Source organism: Aquarana catesbeiana, linkage group LG08 (genome assembly GCF_042186555.1).
Source record: "Aquarana catesbeiana isolate 2022-GZ linkage group LG08, ASM4218655v1, whole genome shotgun sequence".
Taxonomy (NCBI): Eukaryota; Metazoa; Chordata; class Amphibia; order Anura; family Ranidae; genus Aquarana; species Aquarana catesbeiana.
In genome coordinates this window covers 21297297-21325081 of record NC_133331.1, presented here as the reverse complement: position 1 = coordinate 21325081, position 27785 = coordinate 21297297, and the positions used below count along the sequence as shown (strand labels likewise).

The 27785-nt window shown below is 44.1% G+C and overlaps 1 protein-coding gene across 3 annotated transcripts in view; it reads left to right on the top strand.

Moving 5' to 3' along the window:
- Positions 1-208: 208 nt before the first annotated feature.
- Positions 209-27785, top strand: part of LOC141105630 (killer cell lectin-like receptor subfamily G member 1) — a 38574-nt gene continuing 10997 nt past the window's right edge. The window contains exons 1-5 of one of the 3 annotated variants that reach the window (XM_073595589.1): positions 209-298; positions 3000-3101; positions 3319-3387; positions 13501-13566; positions 27361-27512. In XM_073595589.1, coding sequence (XP_073451690.1) covers positions 286-298; positions 3000-3101; positions 3319-3387; positions 13501-13566; positions 27361-27512 — 402 coding nt within the window. In that variant the 5' untranslated portion in view covers positions 209-285. The remainder of the gene's footprint in view (positions 299-2999; positions 3102-3318; positions 3388-13500; positions 13567-27360; positions 27513-27785) is intronic. The other 2 variants (XM_073595590.1, XM_073595591.1) reach the window with 2 other exon arrangements.

The window sequence follows — 27785 nt, the reverse complement described above, 5'->3', positions numbered from 1 at the left end:
ACTTTTTTCTGCCTATAAAATCCAAAGGGGCGTCCCCTATATGCACTTTGTTGCAGACAATTTTTTTTTTTCCAATACTCTGAAATACAGGATGTTATGGTCTTCACACTATTCTTCATGGTTAGACTGGACTGGGCAGATCTCAGCCCGGGTGACCACACAGGAACAGGGGGGTGGCAGTGCAGTCACACCATGCATAGTATATTACATGATATGTCATACATATAGTCTTTTAGATCTGACATTACTGTACAGCAGTTCAGGACTTTTCTTGTATTATCAGACATGGAGAGAACAGGTAAGAAGCTCTTCTGTCTTATAATATTGTCAAAACGATTGATGGGATTTAGGCATCATTGCAGATCAGTGATCACCAGTATTAATAGTCATCACTAAGAATCACCGGTGTCACATGATTCGGGGATTTCAGACTCCATGCTTCATTTTCCTGATTTAGGATAAGAAAAAGACAATGAAATGCGGTTATTATGGGCAACCTCCTTGTCTGTCCTTTTGGTCCTGACCTCATAAATTAGACATTGAAAATGTGTTATGATGTCATAACTGTAAATGAGCTTCAAACACATATTCAAGCACCAAATAGGACAGTACATAGGACTATAGGAATATCAACTGGAGGGATTCCCACATTAACCTCCTGATATAGAAATGTCCAAACCACAAGTTTCATCACAAATCAAGAGTTTTTTAAAGATTCAGCAATAACATTGGCAATGATTTCAGACAGCCATGTCCTTTATCAGGTCAAACTCTATTATCCTGCCGTATTACACATAGTCACACTCCAAACTCAACCTTCACCCTCCTAACTTTCTCTCCGATATCCTCTGGTACCTTTTCTTATGATCTTGCCAACACTGCTGCATAAAGAATATGTAAACCCAACATTTCATATTCCTGATGCCTGCTGTACCATGTACTTGTATGAAAAAGTCTCCTGTTCTCTTTGTATTGCTTCCTTTGTGTGAAATCTCTGGTGTTCCTGCCAGTCCCTCTGCTTTCCTATTAAAAGCAGCTGGGACTATACTGGGAACTCAGTGTGCTCTCCTCCAATGATCAGACTTCAGCTTGCATGCACCCCCCCCCCCCCCCACCACCACCACCACCACCACATAGCCATTCACAGGGAAGATCAGTGTGCTGCTGTGTGGAGCTTAGAGGAAATGTGATCACGTATAAAACAGGGGAAAAAAGGTATTTGTAATGTTTTTTACATCTATACATAAATGTTCCAGGATTTTTTTGTCAAAGCTTGATTGAACATGTTGAAGTCAGAAGGTGATTGGCTACCATGCAGAGCTGCACCAGATTTTGCAATCTCCGGTTTTAGTAAATCAACCCCTGTGCTTCTGCCCAGCCCAGTTCAAGCAAAAATGTTTCTTCCTCATTCTGCTTCCAAAGGCAATAGTTCTCCATGTATTCATTTATTCTTCATATGTCACACACAGCAACCCCATATTTTATCCTTTCCATTCTTAACCTCAATGTCTACACTGAACAGTCTACTGTAGTACATACAGACATAGCACAGTGTTTTCTAACACTTATTATACAATTTGGTTGTGCATCTGAGAGACATGGTAAACCAAACTACCATGGGGTGTGACCTTCAAATCTCTTTTGTAATATCTAGTAGGCTGTTGGAACATCTACCATACATCTCAATATGAGAAAAATCCCTCTGTAGACTGTGGGACTTTGTAGAGTGCGAACATGACACAGGAAAGAAGACAATCCCAGTCCCACCAATCTTTGTCAGTTACCTTGTACAACATACTTTTTTGTGTTATGTTAAACCCCTCCATCAACCCATCAGTTTGTGGGTGATTCTCAGAGGTTCTTAACTAGTTGATCTTCAGCAATGGACAGTATAATAAAACCTTCATCACTTTTGATATAAAGGAAGTCCCCTGATCCATAAGGATCTCTTTTTGCTATTCCAGTGTGGGTGAACATGTGTAATATTTCTTTGTTGATCTTGGTCTTTCTCAAGGCATTCTCAAGAAATCATTTCTAGATAGCGGGTCGCATAATCTAAAACAAGAATATACTGGTGGCCCCTAGTGGAATTCACCAATGGTCCGACCAAATTCATTGCTATCCTCTCAAATAGGTGATGATGGGCAGGACTTTTCCATGCCCCACCCATATAAAATGGTGGGGGACCATAAATGGTTTAAATATTTCCCCATTTATTTTGGCTAAATGGTACAAAAGATCTTTGATTACCACTATCCATGGAAAGATGTCCACCACCCTGGGACTTGGGGAACCCCATTCATCTCCTAAACATTCATGCCCTTATTAGCCTGGCTATTAGTCCCACCCACCAATACGTGCCTCTACTCTGCCCCCATTCTCAGGAATTCTTTCAACATGTTCCCAGGTATGACCTTGGTTGTCACACAGGCTGGACTTCAAACATGTCTGACCTGGTTCATCTCAGGGACATGGTGGATTGATGGGACTATTGGTTTACAAAAGAGGAATACCATTGTTTGTGCTTTCTCTTCAGTTCACAGGAAGTGGAAAGGACACTGTATTTCTGGCAAGGTCAAGAGGTATTTTCTGTACTTGCTAAAAATGTTCTTAGCTTAAAAATTGAAAGCTAATGCAGCCACCACATCTAAGGACTGGTAAGCTGCAATATATTACATGTTTGTTTTTATATTTAGATACACTTTAATGGAGAAGTGGGGCTTGTTACTATGAACATGTGATTGGCTTGAAGCTGGGAAGTTCCACAGCTCCAGTCTACTTCCGGAAAGTGTAGTTCTGTAGAGGAGGAAGTTGCATCACAGTGACATCACTTCCTCCTCTATACAGTAAGATAGGATTGGCTCCTGTCCCTTCACCTGTTGAGAAGCCCACCACTGCACTTTATTCCTGTACTCTACTGAGTCCTAGAAATATAAAGTAGGGAGGATTTTATCTATATATATTATTATTATCAAATGATTTATTGATAATCTCTACAGATAAAAGTGGGAAGAAACTCTGGCGGTCTTCCTGGAAAGGGGTCATTGTAACCCTCCTTGTGGGATCCAATATCATCCTCATCCGCATCATTGAAGCACTTGGTAAGTTATACAGTATGGTGGGCACAATCCATAAGAAGGGAGAGTCTCTGGGCCTGATTTATCAAACTGTCTAATGAAATGTAGAATCTGGTTGTTGAAGGGACACAAAGACCCTCGGAAATAATTCTCTCTGATTTGCACTGTGATAAACGATGACCCTTCTAACAAGTAAGAGCTTCATTCTACCTATTATGTCTCCTGACTTTGTGTCTTCCAGTTTATAAAGGTCAGTCTTTGGAAAATGAGATCAGCCAGTTAGGGATGAACCTCACCCAGTCATCTACAGGTATTTTTTTTTATTTGTTTATCAAAAAAAAAAAAAAAAAAAAAAACCCAGTGGTGATTACCACTAAAAGAAAGCACTATTTGTGTGAAAAAAAAAAAAAAAATGTCACATGGTTACAGTGTTGCATGAATTGCCATTCAAAGTGTGACAGCGCTGAAAGCTGAAAATTGAGCTGGGCAGGAAAGTGCCTGGTATTGAAGTGGTTAAAACGATCCGCTTTTATTTATTCATGTAAAAACTTTATCCCAAAAGGGGGAAAAAATGTTTGCTGTAACTGATTATAAAGTATGAGCTGGAGTTAAGCTTCAGTTTGTTAGTGCGTTTAAATCTGCCAATACATTTAACATTTCCCTCACCCCACACTGATAATGGTGCTCTCTGCTGTGCCTCCTGTGCCCCCTCATCCAGTGTAGGGGAGCTGTAGTACAGGAGGTGTGTTACTGGCCAGGTCACCAGGTAAAAACAGAGTGAAAAAAGCTTAAAAAAAGAAAATGAATGCAACCACCATATCTAATGATTGGTAAGCTGCAATATAATACATTTTTGTTTTTGGGGTTTTACACAATTTAAAGAATTAAAGACTCTAAAAGCAGCTATACAAAACTCCCTGTATGCATGAGGCCTTAAACTTAACAAGGGGGGGGGGGCGTGTCCAAGATGGCCACCGGACCAGACGTATCCTGAGGGAGCTCTGAGACTCTGCCAGCATAACATCCGAATCCCTGCAGTATCCGACCCAGAACCGGGCTTGAACGGTACCGGAGTGACTCGGGATCGGTATGCCAGGAGGAAGATACACCCAGTCGTCTCGTAAGTCCAAAAATACCCCGAAAAAAACGGCCTCCACCACGCGCCTATCTCCTGCCACGGCGACCAGCATGGCGTCTCAGGCTGAGGGCACAGACACGGCGCTGCGGGAGCAGAACAACTTTGAGGCCCTCATGCAGGCTATTACAACCTGCCAAACCACCCTGACAGGGAAAATAGAGAGCATGCAGCTGGACATAAGCCTCATACGCAGAGACATGGACTGTTTCCGCTCTAGGCTCACTGAAGCTGAAAGGAGAGTGGGGGATGTGGAGGACACACTGCAAGATCAGGGAGTCTCACTCCGCACGCTGCAAACAAAAATGAAAGTCTTGGAAGCACGTGCGGAGGATGCTGAGAACAGAAATCGCAGGAACAACCTCCGGATAGTGGGATTACCAGAGGGCGCAGAAGGTAAAGACCCCACAGCATTTACTGAGCACTTGCTGCGTACCCTTCTACCAGATGCCAAGTTCTCTGATGTCTTTGTGGTGGAGAGGGCACATAGAATGCCTGCTACCCGGGGGCCCCCGGGAGCTCCTCCACGCACATTTTTACTAAAGCTCCTGAATTTCCGAGATCGAGATCAAGTTCTGCGGGAGGCGAGAAAGATCGAGGCGCTTCGCCATGAGGGAGCGAAACTCATGATTTTTCCTGATTTTTCAATCGACACACAAAAGTTAAGACGATCGTTCGATCAAGTCAAAATGGATCTACGCAACCGCAGGATCAAATACAGCATGTTATTTCCCGCCCGTCTAAGAGTTCAAGATGGAGAATCAGCGCGGTTTTTTACTTCTCCTGAAGAAGCATCCAGGTGGAAAGTTTGGAGTAGGGGTTTTTTCCCCAGGTTAGGCTTCAATTTTGTAGCTGTGTTTTTTTTCTTTTTCTTTTTATTTTCCATACATAAGGTTTTCACCTGTGTCAGAGTGTACAATCAGTATTCTATTCAAAACAAGATCTGCAATCCTAGTTTGCTATTATTAGAGAGTGCAAGATATTCAGATTACTGCGTAATCATATATATATATGTTTCCCTAAGTATATTATGTTACTGTGTAGGCTCTGTATGGAGTCCATGTTGTATCAATCCTGTGGCACATATCCCAGGGAAATAGAATGAGTCCCTTTAATGTTATGTCTTGGAATGTACGAGGCCTGAATTCCAGGATAAAACGCTCCTTGGTCTTTACTTACATCAAAAAATATAACCCACACATATTCATTTTGCAGGAGACACACTTAACAGGGAGCAGGATACTGGCTCTAAAAAAGCCCTGGGTGGGTTCTTATTATCACTCTATGTACTCTACGTACTCCAGGGGAGTCAGTGTCCTGATCCACAAATCATTGCTCTTCACATTGTTGGATCTCCATCTAGATCCCGAGGGGAGGTATGTTGTCATGCATGCTATGTGCGACAGGATTGAAATGGTAGTAGTGGGCCTATATGTTCCACCCCCAGCCTCTGTGAAAATTTTACACAAACTGACCCCTATACTGGCTCAATATCCGGCAGCAGCCATACTTTTGGCTGGAGACTTTAACATGCCCCCAGACCCCAGTATGGATAGACTCGGTGACGATAGGGCTGTTGATTCCCCACTGATGCGCTGGGCGGAGGGATATGGTCTTGTTGATATATGGAGATGGCGGTACCCCAGGGAGAGGCAATATACATGCCACTCTGACGCTTCATTCTCGAGAATTGATCTGTTCTATGCCAGTGGTCCCATCCTCTCCCGTGTCCAGGAAGTTAAGATCCTACCGCGGGGCATTTCTGACCACGCCCCCCTGCTTTTGCAACTTAACACGGACTCGCCAGTGGGCACAGGCCTTTGGCGAGTTTCGGGTTTTTGGATAACAGATGAGCGTGTCGCCCCTGAGGTGGCGGGGGAGATGAATACATACTGGCTACAGAACAGAGCAACAGCTCCCCCTCCAATGGTTTGGGATGCCTTCAAGGCGTATACACGAGGACAGTATCGCATGATCATTAACAAAGTCAGGAAAACTAATAAGCTTGCACTGTAGGAGGCGGAGGGACGGGCTCAGAGCCTGGAGTCTAGCTATGTCAATACCAAAGATGCTGGGACCTATGCCACACTTCAGGCCCTACACCGTGAGATAGCGTTGTTGCGAGCAACTGCGACTCGCAAGCTCCTGCTCTCACAGTCGCAGAGGATATTTGAACAGGGGGAGAGGTCAGGGAAACTGCTGGCATGGCTGGCTAGGGAGCGCTCCACCATAACACACATTGCCAACATAAAGGACGATATGGGACATCCTCTGGCCGATCCTGCAATGATTAATGCAAAATTTGCCCAATTTTATGAACTCCTGTATACGTCTAGGGCAGACTACACCATAGATGCCCTGCAACACTTTCTAGGACAAGTAGAATTTCCAGTTTTATCAGAGGAAAAAAAAAGCAAACAAGACGCGCCTATTACCCTTAAAGAAGTGCAGACGGCAATCTCATCACTGCAATCTGCAAAATCCCCAGGCCCAGACGGTTTACCGACCGAATTTTATAAATCAAATAGCGAGTCTCTGGCACCCCAGTTTCATGAGCTTCTGATACCTATGCTGGAGGGTCAATGCCTCCCCCCATCGATGTCAGAGGCTGTGATTGTCGTAATACCTAAACCCCGTAAGGACCCCGAGCTCTGTAAGTCATACCGGCCTATCTCGCTACTAAATGTTGACGCTAAGATAATCACAAAAATTCTAGCGAACCGGCTCAACTCAGTCATCCTTTCCCTGGTTCATGGGGACCAGACCGGTTTCATGCCAGGGAAGGGAACAGACATTAACCTGCGACGGTTGTATACGAATATATCCCACGCGGTGGCCACAGATTCCCCTGGAGTGGTGGCCTCTCTAGACGCCGAAAAGGCGTATCTCTGGCACGTATTAGCAAAATTTAACATCGGACCTAAATTTATCTCATGGATCAAGTTGATGTATGCCAATCCCACTGCCAGAGTCAGAACCAATGGATCCCTCCCCCCCCCCTTTAAATTACACAGGGGCACGAGACAGGGATGTCCATTATCCCCGGGATTGTTTGCCCTGGCTATTGAACCTCTCGCTATACTTATTAGGTCCTCCGTGGTTACAGGGGGAATGGAGGTGGGCCCTCTGAAGGAACAAATTTCCCTTTATGCGGACGACGCCCTCCTTTATCTCCCAGACGCTTCTAACTCCCTTGAGGAGACCTTGAGAACCATAGATCTATTTGGCTCCTTCTCTGGAATACGCATTAATTGGAACAAATCTATACTTTTTCCAATCTCTCAGCCACCCTTAATCCCTCCCCCCCACATATCCCTACAAGTGGTTTTATATGTGTAAATTTTTTATATGTGTTTAGGAACACCCCAGTTCCTATACCTGAATCATTCTTTAAGCAATTAGATCGAGTGATTAAATCAGAGAAAAGGGAATATAGGGATTATGGCGGTGCCAGGAAGAACACAATATGTTCCAATATTAAAATAAACAATTTTTATTAATACATAACAATTAATAGAATTACAAAAGCATGGTGTGCAAAAATGCTAAAAACATATCTGTAGCGAGCTTCACGTCACTTGGCCTCATAGATGTAACGGCCAATGCAGTAGGTAGGTATTTTAGGTATCCGACATGTTTCGCCAGTATTGGCTTCTTCAGGGATAAGTTATTAATACCTAGAGTGCTACAGTAATTCTATGAAAGAAATATAACAATCAGTAAATATAATCGGGCAAGTAATACAATGAATATAAGAAAAATATCAAAAATTCAAATATTCAAATATATATATATATGTTTGCGAGCTGTCAGTGTAGATTGACCTCCACCACCAATCAAAGAGCACCAAGGGGACATCCTCACATATGCACCATCGGGTGGCCTAGAAGCCTCCACCCCAGAACAACCACCCAGCCAGACATTCTACAGATGGGAATGAGGTACCTGCAAGTCACCAAGGCACCGCCATAATCCCTATATTCCCTTTTCTCTGATTTAATCATTAAATTTTGGGATGAGGTGCTGTATCATATTGAGGACCGCCCAGCTACATAGTAATTAGATCGAGTGATCAATTCTTTCATTTGGGCGGGTCAGACCCCTAGGGTGGCTAGAACAAGTCTGCAGCTTCCCCTATCTGCAGGTGGGTTGGCACTGCCATGCTTCAAACAATATTATTGGGCAGCAGTACTGGTGACGGTACGGTGGTGGTTTGTTCAGTCACAGAATAATCCGGCGGTTAACCTAAAGGCAGCCATATTGGGGTCGTACTCAGCCTTGAGTAACCTGGTATTCAGAGGCCCAAAGGCACAAGATACAATGACGGTCCCCATGCGCACAACTGTCAGGGTATGGGAACAGTTGACAGCTAAGATTAATCCGCCACAAACCTTTTCACCCTATACGCCACTATGGGGTAACCTTAAATTGCCACATTTGTTAATGATTCCAGACCCAGCAGTGTGGGCAAACTTTGAAATTAAGATCCTACAGCATATCATGCCAGAGGGCAAACTTCTTTCATTTGATGAAATGCGACAGACCTTTCAACTCCCCACCAAAATGTTTTTCCGCTTTCAGTGGAAAGCACTCATTGATAAGACCCTTTCACTTTACAAGCTCACGTATATGAGCCGGAAATGTCCCAAAAAATTTGAAAAAATTTGGGGTGCATGGGCCTCTAGATAGATGTGTATTGCTGAAAGAGCTCCCCTGGAGGAACCCTCTGGGCTCACACATAGCCAACATGGTTAAGAAATAATGTGAATACCCACAAAAAATATTAAGAAAATGTGCCTTTATTTCTGTGGGGAATACATTATTACCAATATAATGATGCAATGACAAACGAATACTTGCTATCACGGTATGATCTGAGATGTCTTGCCTTTTAATGTAAGATCTGATATTATCTTTTCTAGATTGTTAACATCCTTCTTTTTTGTCTAATCCTCCCTTGTGATTTTTTATATTTACATATCTGCAACTGTACTTCTTTTATGATTTGTACTGAAAATTTTCTCCTATGAAAATAAATAAAAACGTTACTGTTAAAAAAAAAACTTAACAAGGGACCATAGATAACATGCATATTGTGTCCAGCCAAGTGTCTTTCTTCAGAAATGTGTACCTGGATTTGGAGTGTGTATAATGATGAGGCCCAGCAGGGGCGTTGCTAGGTGGCAAAAAGACCAGGGGCTTCAGCCCGAAGTCCAAGGCCGGAAATGGGGGGGGGGGGGGGTACACGTGACGCAGGCCTTTTTTTTTTTGGCTGGGCCGTGACCTACCTGACCTACATACACTGCCCTACCTACACTGACAGTAGTGACCTACCTACACTGACCTACCTACACTGATGGTAGTGACCTACCTACACTGACAGTAGTGACCTACCTACACTGACCTACATACACTGACATTCATATACTGACGGTAGTGACCTACATACACTGACCTACATACACTGACCTACCAACACTGATGGTAGTGACCTACCTACACTGACCTACATACACTGACCTACATACACTGATGGTAGTGACCTACCTACACTGACCTACATACACTGACCTACATACACTGATGGTAGTGACCTACCTACACTGACCTACATACACTAACCTACCTACACTGACCTACCTACACTGACCTACCTACACTGATGGTAGTGACCTACCTACACTGACCTACATACACTGAAGGTAGTGACCTACCTACAATGACCTACATACACTGATGGTAGTGACCTTCCTACACTGACCTACATACACTGATGGTAGTGACCTTCCTACACTGACCTACATACACTGACCTACCTACACTGATGGTAGTGACCTACCTACACTGACCTACATACACTGACCTACATGCACTAATGGTAGTGACCTACCTACACTGACCTACCTACACTGACCTACATACACTGACCTACCTACACTGATGGTAGTGACCTACCTACACTGACCTACATACACTAATGGTAGTGACCTACCTACACTGACCTACCTACACTGACCTACACACACTGACCTACCTACACTGATGGTAGTGACCTACCTACACTGACCTACATACACTGACCTACATACACTAATGGTAGTGACCTACCTACACTGACCTACCTACACTGACCTACCTACACTGATGGTAGTGACCTACCTACACTGACCTACATACACTGACCTACCTACACTGATGGTAGTGACCTACCTACACTGACCTACATACACTGACCTACCTACACTGACCCACATACACTGATATTTACATACACTGCCTGACCTACCTCAACTGTGGTGTGCGGTGTCACAGCAGCCAGGCAGTCAGTCAGAGGAGGAGGAGGACCCAAAGAGGAGAGGAGAGCGGCCGCCTGAGCGCAGAGCGGGGATGTGGCACGGCGGCCGCATTGTAATTCCCGCTTTCTGGAGCCTGCAGCGCCTATGATGGACGTCACACGTCCCGTGGTCCCATCATTGGACCAGGGGGATGTCCATCATAAGCATTGCAGGCTCCAGAAGGCAGGACCTACTATGGCACTCGGCCAAACTCGGCGGCGTTCGGGATCGGTTCCGGCGCTCGCCGCTCTGGGCTTTCAATTGTGAGCTGCATGCCTGAGGCTCTGGGCTTTTCGGGGGCACATTCGGGGCTTCAGCCACGTCTAGCCACCCCCTCCCGACGCCCCTGAGGCCCAGTAAAAAGTTTTGCTATGAGTCTTCTTATACTCTGTTAAACTCAGAACACACTTGAAAGCCATCTTTACACCAGGTGCCATTTAGGCACATCATCTTCACAACTCTAAATTCAATAGAGAACCATTATTGGTTGCTCCTTCAAGTATCACTAAAGGCAACATTTTTATTTTTGGATGGAGTGGAGAGGGGTAATATCCCTTGTCAGGTTTTATTGCTGTCTGTGTCCCCATTTGGGAGATTCCCCCTCTCTATTTGTCCTCTTTACTGTTATCATGGAAAGCAAAAGTAAAAGAAAATCCCAAATTTTGGGTTGACTTCAGAATAGTAATAGAAGAGAAGTAGAGGGAACACTCGTTCTGGTGACACCCCAGGATCCCCTCACTTTGCAGGGATTTCTGCTCATGTCCTGCGTTGCATACCTCCCAACATTTTGAGATGGGAATGAGGGACACCTACTAGCAAATGTATGTAGGCATAGGACACGCCCCCCTGTCACACCCCCTTAAAGGAGAATTAACCAAAAAAAAAAGGTTAATTAAATCCACAAGGTTGTTTTTTACCACTACTATTCCTTTATATTGGCTTTTAAAATTTACAAATGCAGCAATTTAGAAATTGGATGAAAGGTTTAGCACTGGGAAACACTTTTTGAAAGATAAAAAGTGATTTTTATATACAACTATATAGATCAGACCAAAATGAGGAGGAAAGAGAGACAGAGGGACATTGCTCCAAATCAGGGACAGTCCCTCGAAATCAGGGGCAGTAGGGAGCTATGTGTATTGGATATGGGACAGGAAGTGAAGGGGAAACTCTGCAATAGGATACAGATGGCCAAAAACCAAAAAAAAAAAAAAAAAAATGTCTTTAGTTCTACTTTAACAATTTGCCCTACAAAAAGGAATGCAAAGCTCAAGGACAAGTGTAAGAATTAGAGGGTTTCAAATATAAGGTTGTGACAGATTACATTTTGATCAAATAAAAGTATTATTTTTAAAATCAAAATAGGCATTGCGAATGCAAATGTTTAAAACCCCTTCCCGCCGACCGAACGCATATATGCGTACTCGGCTTTCCGGGGTTATACCGGGATGATGCCCGCAGCTGCAGGCATCATCCCGGTAACGTTGTTTTTAGCGGGCGATCGGCTACCCGAGTATAACAACCGATGCGGCTAAAAGCCGCTCGGCTGTTATACCGGAGGAGCGGGAGGGGACATCCCCCCCCTCCCGCCGCCTCCCGCCGCCTCCCGCCGCTGTTACCGGGCCTCCCGTGCGATCGGGAGGCCCGGTGTCCGTTCGGCTGCCTTCGGCGGCTGGGGGCGGACTGGAACGAAGCTGTGAGCGGCTTCGTTCCAGCCTTCTTCTTGTAAATGCGGAAGCGACGTCATGACGTCACTTCCCGTTTACTCGGCTGCCAATGGCGCCGAATTTAAAAAAGTACACAGTATTCAGAATCGCCGTTTTCGGCGATCTGAATACTTTGAAGTGTAAAGGAGGGATGGGGGGTCTTTTAGACCCCCCATCCCTCCATAAAGAGTACCTGTCACCACATATTACTGTCACAAGGGATGTTTACATTGCTTGTGACAGCAATAAAAGTAAAAAAAAAAAAAAAAAATTTTAAACACAATTTATAAAGTACAAAAATAAATAAATTAAATAAAAAAATAAAAAAAAATTTTTTAAAGTGCCCCTGTCCCCGCGAGCTCGCGCAGCGAAGAAAACGCATACGGAAGTCGCGCCCGCATATGTAAACGGTGTTCAAACCACACATGTGAGGTATCGCCGCGATCGTCAGAGCGAGAGCAATAATTCTAGCCCTAGACCTCCTCTGTAGCTCAAACCTGGTAACCGTAAAAATTTTTTAAATCGTCGCCTATGGAAATTCAAAGGTACCGTAGTTCGTCGCCATTCCACAAGTGCGTGCAATTATAAAGGGTGACATATTTGGTATCTATTTACTCGGCGTAACATCATCTTTCACATTATACAAAAAAATTGGGGTAACTTTACTGTTTGGATTTTTTAAAATTCATGAAAGTGTCACTTTTCCAAAAATTTGCGTTTAAAACACCGCTGCACAAATACCGTGTGATAAAAAATATTGCAACAATCGCCATTTTATTCTCTAGATTCTCTGCTAAAAAAATATATATAATGTTTGGGGGTTCTAAGTCATTTTCTAGCAAAAAATACGGATTTTAACTTGTAAACACCAAATTTCAAAAATAGGCTTAGTCATGAAAGGGTTAAAGTAGAATGTTTTGAATTTAAAGCGCTGAACTCCAGGGAGACGAAGACCACTTCATGCTGTTGTGTGCTAGTCTTAGGGCTCATGCACACGACCACAAAATACAACAGCCTTTCTTTTTTTTTTTTTGCTACAGATCTGAATGCAGGAGTATAGTTTGCTCCATGCACACATTTTGTCATAGATCAGTACATTTCCCCTGCCTGACAATAGGCTGTGATAATGCACTGACTCTAGCTGCCAGAAAGATCTCGTGTTTTGCATTGTTAAACTCAGTATTCCTATGTGCATGTCCATGTACACCTATGGAAAATATGTCTTATGTTTCTTTCATTCTTTAAAGCTTATCAACATGATCGAGAGAAAAAGATGATGGACCTAAGAGAAAAGATCTGTGGAAACAACAGTGGTATGTCCTTTTCACTAACGGGTGGCCATATGATTGTTGCCAGGTAGTGAATAACTATAGACATGTGCACACTGAAATATTTCGTTTCGGAATTTCGCTTTCGTCCGAAAAATACATTTATTTAGTTACTCCTGAAATTCGTTTTTATTTATTTTGTTTTTCGTTAAAAATTGCATTCGTCCGAAAATCCAAATTAAGGTCGAATCTGTCATTGAAGGCTTATGGTGTCTGTCGAATGTTTAAAGAAGGTTCGACGGAGCAGCTAAACTGTACGACGTTGTATAGTTTACCTGCTCCGTCGGATCTTCTTAGAACTTTCAAAACTTAGTTCTAGCTATTTTACTGCTCCTCCTCTTTGGTTACAATCAGCCAATAACATTCATCATCATCATTATTTTTATTTATCTTTTCTCCCCTACGTCGAATCTTTTCTCTCCATGTCGAATCTTTTCTCTCTATGTAGAATAATCTTGGACTAATAGAGTTAAGGTTAGGCACATTCGACCACAGGTTTGATAGACACAGATTGTTATTGTCATCATCATGTCGAATCTCCTATCTATATCGAACTGTTGTAGCAACGAGAACAAAATTAAAGCATTTGTTTATGTCGGATCTTTCGTTTTTCGGATTCTGCACTTTCGTTATCGTTTGTCAAAACGATAACGAAAATACCTGAAATTCGGACGAAAATGCATTCGGACGAAAACGAATGCACATGTCTAATAATGATACAGAAGGGCAGTGCATGCATCTATCCACATTAAAATTAAGTACATCCATTGGGTCATAGAAAAAAGAGAAGGGCATGTGAAACATGGTTGTAAAGTTTGAATCCATAACCCATTGGCCTTATAGAAGGATTGCCCTGCTTCCTGTCCACTCAAGGAACAGATACATTTGAAGAACAGACAAGAAACGCACGTAGACCCAGATTATTGTTGTTGTTAATAATAATAATAATGATAATAATAATAATGCCCTGTACACACGATCGGACTTTATTCGGACATTCCGACAACAAAGTCCATGGATTTTTTCAGACGGATGTTGGCTCAAACTTGTCTTTCATACACACGGTCGCACAAAGTTGTCGGAAAGTCCAAATGTTCTGAACGCGGTGACGTAAAACACGTACGTCGGGACTATAAACGGGGCAGTAGCCAATAGCTTTCGTCTCTTAATTTATTCTGAGCATGCGTGGCACTTTGTGCGTCGGATTGTGTACACACGATCGGAATTTAACCGATCGGATTTTGTTGTCGGAAAATTTTATAGCCTGCTCTGAAACTTTGTGTGTCGGAAATTCCGACGGAAAAAGTCAGATGGAGCCCACACACGATCGGAATTTCCGACAACACAATCTGATCGCACTTTTTCCGTCTGAAAATCCGACCGTGTGTACAGGGCATAACAGATGAATCCTAGCTAACATCGCCTTTGCTGGCAATTAGACTCCATTGAAAAAAAAGGGCATCCAGTTAGAGGTGAAAAAACAATTGAGCCCACTGGCTCAGGTTGGGCTGCTCACAGGCTACCCTACTGTGGGTACTCCAGCAGGTTACCAGAAAAAGATGTGCATATATGGAAGGAGTGCCAAACCAAAAGATAAAAATGTCCAAATTCATTAATTGATATTGTATTAAAAGACAGCCAACGTGTTTTGGGTCAAATGAGAACCTTGAGTGGACTCAAAGTAAGGCTTTCCTGTTTGAATCTGTGCAGGGAAGCTAATTGCTGGATTAGGATGCCTGGCCAGTAGAGATGAGCCAAACAACCCCCAGTTCGGTTCACACCAGAACATGCGAACATGCAAAAAATTGGTGCAAACATGCGAACACCGTTAAAGTTTATGGGACACGAACATGAAAAAACAAAAGTGGTCATTTTAAAGGCTTATATGCAATATATTGCCATAAAAAGTGTTTGGGGACCTGGGTCCTGCCCCAGGGGACATATATCAATGCAAAAAAAAAAAAAAGTTTTAAAAACGAATGTTTTTTCGGGTGCAGTGATTTTAATAATGCTTAAAGCGGGGGTTCACCCACACCGCCAAAAAAAAAAAATATTAAAAGCCAGCAGCTACAAATACTGCAGCTTCTGACTTTTAATACATGGCCACTTACCTGTCCCAGGGTCCAGCGATGTCAGCAGGGGACGCCGAGAACCCGCCATCCTAGGTGAGGGAATCAGGAAGTGAAGCGTTGCGGCTTCACTTCCCGGTTCCCTACTGCGCATGCGCGAGTCGCGGAGCACGTCCCTAGTGGTCCCCGCTCTCTCCTGGGAGCTGTGTGTTCCCTGCAGACAGCGCGGTGGGGACGGGAAGAGGCATAGACTCCCATGGGAGTCTATGCCGGAAGTGGGTGCAAATACCTGTCTTAGACAGGTATCTGCACCCCCCTCCCCCCTGAAAGGTGCCAAATGTGACACCGGAGGGGGGGAGGGTTCCGAAAAGCGGAAGTTCCATTTTTGTGTGGAACTCCACTTTAAAGTTAAACAATAAAAATGAAATATTCCTTTAAATATCGTGCCTGGGGGGTGTCCTTAGTCTGTCTCTTTTCCATGTTTATAACAGCACCACAATAAAATAGCATTTCTAAAGGAAAATGTTTCATTCAAAATTGCTTGCAGCTGTAGTGTGTTGCCAGATCCCAGCAATATACATAAAAAATCATTGAAAAAAATGGTGTCGGGGTCTCCCCCAAGATCCATACCAGGCCCTTCAGGTTTAGTATGGATATTAAGGGGAACTCCATGCCAAAATAAAAAAAAAACGGTGTGGGGGTCCCCCCCAAAATTCATACCAGGTCCTTTAGGTCTGGTATGGATTTTAACTGGAACCCTGCGCCAAATTTAAAAAAATGGTGTGGGGGTCCCCCCAAAATCCATGCCAGACCATTATTGGAGCATGCAACCTGGCAGGCCACAGGAAAAGGGGGGGGGGCAAGAGAGAGCCCCCTCTCCTGAATCGTACTAGGCCACATGCCCTCAACATGGGGTGGGTGCTTTGGGGTCCCCCCAAAGCACCTTGTCCCCATGTTGATGGGGTTGATGGGGAAGGGACTTCTCAGAAGGGCAAGATGGCTGACCCTAAACTTGACAGACTTTTACCTCAGAACACTTCTTCCTTCAGCCATGACTTTCTGTCACAGTCTTAGTAATCCTGTCATGCCATCAGAACATGACCAGGCCTCACTCTGAATAAGTCCCAGTGAATTTACTTGATGATCCTTTGTAGGCCGGGGCCTGCAGCATCCCTTTATGGCAGCAACCATTTACTTGAGAACATTAATTGGTGATGGACTACTGATCCCAGCAAGTCCAACTTGCAAATCCTGCTCGCCTTCATGGCTGCATCGATTTTACACAAACTCCACAGTCTCTCCCTCTGGCTCTACATCCAGCTCCCCATGGCAAGTCTCTTCCAGACCTCTCCACTGTGCTCTCCACTCACCGACACCTGCCCTGGATCCTTCCTGAAGGACTTACTCCGGGCATGCGGACCAACTGTGTCTCTTCCATCAAAAACAAACAGGCCTAGCTCGCAGTATAGGCTTGCTTAAATTTACCTGCACTGGCAGCTTGCACAAAAAAACCCTTACACTTAGCACCTACCTAAGGTAGAGGGTGCTACACTCACCCCCCACCAAATTATAGCTGGTCCCCAGCTGTGAGAAATGAAATTGAAAAATTACTCCTGGGCCCAGGAGCAAGGGCATCCCATGTTACAAGTTGGATGGGGAAAGGAAATAACTTGGACAGGGCTATAGTACAAATAAATTACGTACAAAAATAGATATTTACATTTCTGTCACGTATATACACTGTACACTATAGACTTCAACCTACAATCCTAACTACAGCTCCCTGCAGCTAGACACATACACTTTGGAGCCTGAGCATTACTCCCACAGGAGGAATACTCTGACTCACCACATTTCTTGTCCTCCGGAGCGGTGGAGATGGACAGCCGTCCCATCTCTGAAGTACCTAAGAGAAGACAAAATGCACAACAACCTATCTTTACATACGAACTGTACTCTTTACATCACTACTGGAAGGGGATTATAATCCTCCCAGCAGAGAAATATCAGATCCACATTCCCACATATATTTACCCGCATATCATTATTCTGTCAGAAGGGAACTATTTAACCCCAAACAGAACAATAACCAAACCTGTGAAATCTGTAACAGTCCTTCTTTTGCTTCTGGGGGTACCCCAATCAATGACCCAGCCCTCGCTTACCTCATCCAGCTCACCTGGAGACACTCCTCACATGGGCTCCTTCCGGATGGGTACAGCAAGGGACTTAGAACAAGCTGTCTCTTTAGGGATGTCATCTGGTTCCGGCACACTAGCACCTGCAGTCACCAGGCCCCTGGCCAGGCCATGGGTCATGGCAGCATTCTCTTCCTCCGGTATGTCCAGGATCTTCACGGAGGAGTCGCCAGGCCGCAATACCTCTCCGCCTCTGGTTGATGATCCCTGGCCCTTTCCGGCCCTCCGATTCTCCTGCAGCTGTGGCATACAAAGTCCTGAAAGCAGGTTAACAGTGTAGTACCTTGACTCCTGCTGAACAGGTCCCATCCGGGTTAGTGGCTCCCCACAATGATCGCACCGGGCCCAAGCTGTTACTCCCGACGTTAGGGTGTGGCACTTGGGAGAGAGTAGGCACAGCCGCTCCACTCCTCTGATCACCCCCAAGGTGAGTCCTCCGCAAATCTCCAATCAGCGTCTGCTTCTGCATGTCAGGAATCCACTGTAAAGTGGGCATCATCTGACCACCCACCGCCATTGTTATCTGTCTCGTAGTGTGCGTGGCAGGCTGGAAGGCATCAGTTCCTCCAGGGCTTGACTCCGCCCCTCAGTTCTCCATCTGTTCAGTGCCTGAGGAACTGATAAGCAGGCTCCGTGCTGCGTGTGCTGTGCTGACTCCTTGTGGTAGAAGCTGGAATTAGCAGGCACGCTGGTGCTAACTGGTTCTGTCCAGACATGTGTCTCCACACAAACTGCCCCACAGAAGTTGAACACTGATGGCAGGCAAACTGTACAGTGGTTGCCCTTGGCAACAATAAAGTAAATGTCTCCAATGTCTCCTTGTATCGGACCAGCATATAAAAGTCCCGTCCGCAGACACCCCCTGGTTGCGTTCCATTACCAGGAGTAACAGTCAACATTCTCTCTCCCCCTTTACTGTTGTCAAGCAGGAATTTTAAAAGAAAAGTTCAGATAATCTGCAATGCAGTGTGTAATGTCTGTGCCATGCAGAGCGCTGGACCTATATGTAATCCATGAGTGCGATCGCGCGCTGTGGTTGCCACAGGTAACGGCACATGTTTTACAGTCACTGGGTTGCAGGGCTAAGTACAAGTGTCCGCCCCAGGACTGGTTGAAGTAACTGGGTAGCAGGAGGCAATGATAATGCTATGGGCAATGGCACTTGTAAAAAGTTGATTTTAGGGAAGCACACAGTCTTTTCCCACAGTTGAATCCTTTAGATGATGAAACAAGCAAAGTCTCCCCTTTTTTCTGTGTTGCTAGGGGCGATGGCCAGCAGGTTAACCGTGAAGGTGGATCTCGGTGGGACCTCCAAATGTAGCGATTGGTTGCTACGTGTTACAACATCCACACATTTCACCCTGCCGCCAGACATCCATTAGACACACTCCTTTAGTCAATGAACAGTCTCTTGCTATTTTTTGTTATTTTATTAGGGGATTGAACTTGGTTGGGAAAAAGGGACATGGGATGCCCATAGGATAAATTAGTACTTTGAAGAATATAGTAACTACGTCACACTTCTCAGAAGGACAAGATGGTTGATCCTAAACTTGACAGACTTTTACCTAAGAACACTTCTTCCTCCAGCCATGACTTTCTGTCACAGTCTTAGTAATCCTGTCACGCCATCAGAACATGACTAGTCTCACTCTGAAAAAGTCCCAGTGAATTTACTTGATGACCTTTTGTAGGCCGGGGCCTGCAATATCCATTTATGGCAGCAACCGTTTACTTGAGAACATTAATTGGTGATGGACTACTGATCCCAGCAAGTCCCAGCAAGACTTGCAAGTCATGCCCGCCTTCATGGCTGCATCGATTTGACACAAACTCCACAGTCTCTCCCTCTGGCTCTACATCCAGCTCCCCTGGCATGTCTCTTCCAGATCTCTCCACTGTGCTCTCCACTCACCGACACCTGCCTTGGATCCTTCCTGATGGACTTACTCCGGATGTGCGGACCAACTGTCTCTTCCAGCTCCTGTTACAGGACATCTCTCCATGACGGTGTAAGGAGAGGCTCCCTCCCAGCTCCCGAGCTCCCCGCCTGAGGTACACCCCCCCCAGATGGGGGTGTCCCTCCTGCACGACAGTCTAACCCTCCATGCTCCAGTTCACCCAGCCGATAACTCCTCCCCCAGCAGGCTGAGCATGGAGGCCTCCCCCCCTGCCAATCCTAGTTGGGGATTGGTCAGAGCTCCTCACATGCACCCCATGTCACTCCAGCACTCAGCCCTGCCCCATTTCCAGAACATTCTCCCTGGAAACAGAAGAGGCGCCCAAGAGCTGAAGTACATGTCAGTCACCAACTGCTACACTAAACCACTCCCCTGCCCCCAGATCAAAACAAACAGGCCTAGCTCGCAGCATAGGCCTGCTTAAATTTACCTGCATTGGCAGCTTACACAAAAAAAACCTTACACTTAGCACCTACCTAAGGTAGAGGGTGCTAAATACCACTTTGTGTTGGTCTATCACATAAAATCCCAATATAATACATTCACGTTTTTGGTTGTAACATGACAAAATGTGCAAAATTTCAAGGAGTATGAATACTTTTTCAAGGCACTGTATGCATTTGACAAAAGAAAACAGTCCTGCTTAAGCCACATTTAACAAAGAGCAGAGAAATTAGATATGAGTGGTAAATTAGATAGCATGCAGAGGTGTCATAAACCTTCAATTGTAGGGTCTGCAATGAATCTTTTAGGTTGTTCGGTCAAAACCCACCTCTCACAAACAGTCTAATAAGCAATACACATCCATGAGTCTGGTTTTTGAACTACAACTGAACTTTCATACATCTCAAGCTCCAGTTTCATACAACAGAAACTCCAGTTTCTGTTAAAATATGTGGCGGTAGCTACTGTATGTGAAGGGTTAACTACTTAGTTAACCTACTCCAGTGACAATCACTTTCAATCTTCTGGTGCTTAGATTGTTGTCTTGCAAGCTGGAAATTCTGCATGAGGTGACATTGCGTGTGAAACATACCTCCAACTGTCTCTGATTTCGAGAACCTGTCCCTTATTTGGAACAAAGTCCCCCTGTCCCTCTTTCCTCCTCATTAGTCCCTCATTTTGGTCTGATCTAACCGATTCATCCAATTTCTAAATTGCTGCATTTCTAAATTGCAAAAGACAATATAAAGGAATAGTAGTGGTAAAAAAAGCACTTGTGGCTTTAACCAATCCTTTTTTTTGTACAATTCTCCATTAACCACTTCCCGCCCGGCCTATAGCAGAATGACGGCTGGGCGGTGGTTCTCTTATCCTGACTGGGTGTCATATGACATCCAGCAGGATAACTGCCGGCGCGCGCCCTTGGGGGTATGCGCAGTGCGGCAATCGGTGGTGTGGCGTGTCAGTCTGACTCACCGATACACTGATCTTGGTAAACAGCCTCTGACAGGGGCTCTTTACCACGTGATCAGCTGTGTCCAATCACGGCTGATCACGATGTAAACAGGAAGAGCCGTTTATTGGCTTTTCCTCACTCAGTTCTGACAGACGTGAGTAGAGAAGAGCCGATCGGCGGCTCTCCTGACGGGGGGTCTGCGCTGATTGTTTATCACTGGACCACCAGGGATGCCGCCAGGACCACCAGGGATGGCAATAAAGGACGCACACCAGGTATGCCACCCTAGACCACCAGGGATATGCCAATCAGTGCCCAGGGATATGCCAATCAGTGCCAGGGCAGATGTCAATCAGTGCCCATTAACAATGCCTGCCAGTGCCATCAGCCATGTCTATCAGTGCAATCTATCAGTGTCAGCCATCAGTGCCGCCTTTCAGTGCTAAAACCAAACAAAACCAAAATGTGTATATGAATAAAATTCAGTGACCAGTGGATGCTGTCCACTGTAACATGTAAGGAAAAAGCCAAAATGTATACAAGTAAAGTTCAATAACTCGTTAATAGTATCCACTGTGACAAAAGTATGAGCAACGTGAGTGATAAAGTCCCACAGTGCAATAAGGTAGACAATCCAGTATGAGTGGAGAATCTTCTAGTGTGTAGTTCATCAACATGGAAATCTTGAGGTAGAAAGAGGTGAAATACAATTACCAGAACAGGTGGATTTGAATGCCAGCGACATTGAATCAAACAGGCTTAGAGATCCAGATAGATGGCTGTTCTGGAGGGAGATGGAAGTCCCGGATCTCAAAGGACATCTCCTTTAGACTGGACCAGCTGCAGTGATGCTCTTCAACCGAAAGGAACCGTGTGGAAAAGGAAAAACATCCAGATCTCATATCCAGTCCCAAGAGTATGGAGAGAGAAAAAATTGGAGTACTCCAATAGTGCAGATCAATGAGGTAGGTTTATTGGGTCAAACCAATATACAAATAATAAAAGCGTGATCACATAGAATAAAATCAAGTGTAGGAAATAGTGTGCCTTTCCCAAGGTGTGTGCCTTGACAAGGCACACTATTTCCTACACTTGATTTTATGATGTTTTTCCTTTTCCACACGGTTCCTTTCGGTTGAAGAGCATCACTGCAGCTGGTCCAGTCTAAAGGAGATGTCCTTTTAGATCCGGGACTTCCATCTCCCTCCAGGACAGCCATCTATCTGGATCTCTAAGCCTGTTTGATTCGATGTCGCTGTTCTGGTAAGAGTATTTCACCTCTTTTTACCTCCAGATTTCCATGTTGATAAACCACACACTAGAAGATTCTCCACTCATACTGGATTGTCTACCTTATTGCACTGTGGAACTTTATCACTCAAGTTGCTCATACTTTTACATAGTTACATAGTTACATAGTTACATAGTAGGTGAGGTTGAAAAAAGACACAAGTCCATCAAGTCCAACCTATGTGTGTGATTATGTGTCAGTATTACATTACATATCCCTGTATATTGCGGTCATTCAGGTGATTATCTAATAGTTTCTTGAAGCTATCAATGCTCCCCGCTGAGACCACCGCCCGTGGAAGGGAATTCCACATCCTTGCCGCTCTTACAGTAAAGAACCCTCTATGTAGTTTAAGGTTAAACCTCTTTTCTTCTAATTGTAATGAGTGGCCACGAGTCTTATTAAACTCTCTTCTGCAAAAAAGTTTTATCCCTATTGTGGGGTCACCAGTACAGTATTTGTAAATTGAAATCATATCCCCTCTCAAGCGTCTCTTCTCCAGAGAGAATAAGTTCAGTGCTCGCAACCTTTCCTCATAACTAAGATCCTCCAGACCCTTTATTAGCTTTGTTGCCCTTCTTTGTACTCGCTCCATTTCCAGTACGTCCCTCCTGAGGACTGGTGCCCAGAACTGGACAGCATACTCCAGGTGCGGCCGGACCAGAGTCTTGTAGAGCGGGAGAATTATTGTTTTATCTCTGGAGTTGATCCCCCTTTTAATGCATGCCAATATTCTGTTTGCTTTATTAGCAGCAGCTTGGCATTGCATGCCATTGCTGAGCCTATCATCTACTAGGACCCCCAGGTCCTTTTCCATCCTAGATTCCCCAGAGGTTCTCCCCCCAGTGTATAGATTGCATTCATATTTTTGCCACCCAAATGCATTATTTTACATTTTTCTACATTGAACCTCATTTGCCATGTAGTCGCCCACCCCATTAATTTGTTCAGGTCTTTTTGCAAGATTTCCACATCCTGCGGAGAAGTTATTGCCCTGCTTAGCTTAGTATCGTCTGCAAATACAGAGATTGAACTGTTTATCCCATCCTCCAGGTCGTTTATGAACAAATTAAATAGGATTGGTCCCAGCACAGAACCCTGGGGAACCCCACTACCCACCCCTGACCATTCTGAGTACTCCCCATTTATCACCACCCTCTGAACACGCCCTTGTAGCCAGTTTTCAATCTATGTACTCACCCTATGGTCCATGCCAACGCACCTTATTTTGTACAGTAAACGTTTATGGGGAACTGTGTCAAATGCTTTTGCAAAATCCAGATACACCACGTCTACGGGTCTTCCTTTATCTAGATGGCAACTCACCTCCTCATAGAAGGTTAATAGATTGGTTTGGCAAGAACGATTCTTCATGAATCCATGCTGATTACTGCTAATGATATCATTCTTATTACTAAAATCTTGTATATAGTCCCTTATCATCCCCTCCAAGAGTTTACATACTATTGATGTTAGGCTAACTGGTCTGTAATTCCCAGGGATGTTTTTTGGGCCCTTTTTAAATATTGGTGCTACATTGGCTTTTCTCCAATCAGCTGGTACCATTCCAGTCAATAGACTGTCTGTAAAAATTAGGAACAACGGTCTGGCAATCACCTGACTGAGTTCCCTAAGTACCCTCGGATGCAAGCCATCTGGTCCCGGTGATTTATTAATGTCAAGTTTCTCAAGTCTAATTTTAATTCCGTCCTCTGTTAACCATGTAGGTGCTTCCTGTGTTGTGTCATGAGGATAAACACTGCAGTTTTGGTTACTGAAGCCCCCCGATTCACTCGTGAAGACTGAGGAGAAGAATAAATTCAATACCTTTGCCATCTCCCCATCCTTTGTAACCAGATGTCTTTCCTCATTCTTTATGGGGCCAATATGGTCTGTCCTCCCTTTTTTACTGTTTACATACTTAAAGAATTTCTTGGGATTTTTTTGCTCTCCTCCGCTATGTGTCTTTCATGTTCTATCTTAGCCATCCTAATTGCACCCTTACATTTCTTATTGCATTCTTTATAAATTCTGAATGCTGAGGATGATCCCTCAACCTAGTATTTTTTGAAGGCCTTCTCCTTTGCTTTTATATGCATTTTTACATTGGAGTTAAGCCATCCAGGATGTTTGTTCGCTCTTTTAAATTTATTACCCAATGGGATACATTGGCTAATGCCCTTATTTAATATGCTCTTAAAGCAAACCCATCTCTCCTCCGTATTCTTTGTTCCTAATATTTTATCCCAATTTATGCCTTTTAGCAAGGTTTGTAGTTTAGGGAAGTTGGCTCTTTTGAAATTCAGTGTCTTTGTGTTCCCTTCATGTTTCCTATTTGTGTGATTTATACTGAAACTAATTGACCTGTGATCGCTGTTACCTAAATTGCCCCGTATTTCCACATCTGTTATCAGGTCTGTATTGTTGGTAATCAGTAGATCTAGTAATGTTTTATTTCTAGTTGGTGCGTCTACCATCTGACCCATAAAATTGTCCTGCAAGACACTAAGGAACTGGCGAGCCTTAAATGAATGCGCAGTTCCCTCCGCCCAGTCTATGTCTGGATAATTAAAATCCCCCATTATGATAACACTTCCCATCCTTGCTGCTAATCCAATTTGTGATAGGAGATCCGTCTCTACTTCCTCCCTCAGGTTAGGGGGCCTATAGCATACTCCCAGTATTATTTTCCCCTTAGCTTCATCCCTTTGGAGCTCTACCCATAAAGATTCCACCTCCTCCCTAGCCCCCTCAGTGATGTCATCTCTCACATTCACTTGTACATTATTCTTGATATATAGGCATACCCCTCCCCCTTTTTTACCCTCTCTATCCTTGCGGTATAGGGTATACCCTTGAATGTTTGCCAGCCAATCCTTTGAGCTGTTGAACCAGGTCTCTGAAATTCCCACAAAATCCAAATCCTCCTTGTACAACAGTATCTCTAGTTCACCCATCTTGTCCGCCATGCTCCTGGCATTGGTGAACATGACACATAGTTTAGACAAAGATACTATTCACGAGTTATTGAACTTTACTTGTGTACATTTTGGCTTTTTCCTTTCATGTTACAGTGGACAGCATCCACTGGTCACTGAATTTTATTCATATACACATTTTGGTTTGGTTTGGTTTTAGCGCTACATTTTCACACCAGCTTATTCTGAATATTTGTCACATTTGTGTGTAGCAGCTTTGTGTTTTTTACATTGGGTTAGCGCAGTGTTACCACTGTTTTCACACCACCTTTCAGTGCCTATCAGTGCCCAGCAGTGCCGCCTTTCAGTGACACTCATAAGTACCCATCAGTGCAGCCTTTCAGTGCCCATCAGTGTCGCCTATCAGTGCTCATCAGTGCCCAACAGTGCCACCTATGAGTGCCAATCAGTGCCGCCTATCAATGCCCATCAGTGCTGCATATCAGTGCCACCTATCAGTGCCGCCTATCAGTGCCCATCAGTGCCGCCTATCAGTGCCCATCGTCAGTGCTCATCAGTGCCATCTCATTGGTGCCACCTCATTGTGCCGCCTTATCAGTGACCATCAGTGCAGCTTATCAGTGCCCATCAGTGAAGGAGAAAACTTACTTATTTACAAAATCTTACGATGGAAACAAAGAAAAACTTTTTTTTTCAAAATTTTCGGTCTTTTTTTATTCGTTTAGCAAAAAATAAGAACCACAGAGGTGATCCAATACCACCAAAAGAAAGCTCTATTTGTGGGAACAAAATTATAAAAATGTTGTTTGGGTACAGTGTAGTATGACTGCGCAATTGTCATTTAAAAAGTGACAGCGCTGAGAGCTGAAAATTGGCTTGGGCAGGAAGGGGCAAAAGTGCCCGGTATTGAAGTGGTTAAGGGGGCGTTGCAGGGGGTGTGTCCTGTGCCTACATACAGTACATTTGCTAATAGGTGTCCCTCATTCCCATTTCAGAAAGTTGGGAGGCCTGGTGTAATATGTCACATTCTGGCACACTGGTGGGATCTGAAAGTGTAATCGTCACAGGAAGCATAGCGCCCAACAGTCCCTGAGTTAGAGCAATGTCCCTCTGTCCCTCATTCCTCCTCATTTGTCCCTCATTTTGGTCTGATCTATATAGATGTATATAAAATGCACTTTTTATCTTTCAAAAAGTGTTTTTCAGTGCTAAACCTTTCATCCAATTTCTAAATTGCTGCATTTGTACATTTGTACAATGTAATGCAATTTGTACATTTTAAAAGCCAATATAAAGGAATAGTAGTGGTAAAAAAAGCACTTGTGGATTTAATCAACCTTTTTTGGGGGGTTATTTCTCCTTTAAGGGGATGTGACAGGGGGCATGTCCTATGCCTACATACATTTGCTAGTAGTTGTCCCTCATTCCCATCTCAAAATGTTGGGAGGTGTGCAGCAAGGAGTGGATTTTTTTGCACAGCACATGTGTGTAGGTGCAGAAAATCTCTACTGGGGACAGATCCTCGAAATGGAAAAATTAAAGTGGGACTTAATCATTAAATTATTATTATTATGGATAAGGAGCATATGCATCTCCCAACTAAAAGCACTATACTGTGCCAGTAAGGCTTGTAGACCAGGCACTACGATGCCAGGATGGTTCAGACAACACCCACAAGACAGATACCAACGTGATCTAAAGTAAGGCCTGAACAGAAACAGATGGGACTGGTTTAGATAGGAAACTTTGGGATGAAGGCTGGCTAGCAGGAGACAGGGCAGACAGGTGTACAAAATGTATTTCGTGGAATAAAAACATCGTAATGCTTCCCTATAAACTGCACCTTGCATTAAAACATGTTTATTACACCCTGGTCTGATATTCACATATTTGTCTCAATTTTCTTAAATATTTTCCTATAGAATGCACGGTGTGTCCCGGTGGCTGGTTGGGGCACAATGAGAACTGTTATTACATTTCATCTGGAGGAGAATACAGAACATGGAACGAGAGCCGGGAAGTGTGTGAAGGGATGGGAGCCCATCTACTGGTCATAGAGGACCGGGGACAGCAGGTATGGTATAACATGGAAATCTATGTGAGAATAAATTTGCCACAAGGATGATATTTATTATCTAATTCATATGATTAAAAATGCTAGTAATGTATTGATTGTTACATAGATGGAGCAAAACGTTTTCCTTGGTATAAGGTACAATACATAAGTCACATATAGTAGTGTGTCATGAGGATCACGCTCATACCAACTTACTACCTAAAGAGAGACTCTCGTTTGGAGGAATGATGAGAAAAAGGGTTCCTTTGAGATGGTAAAGCAAGGCTGTGA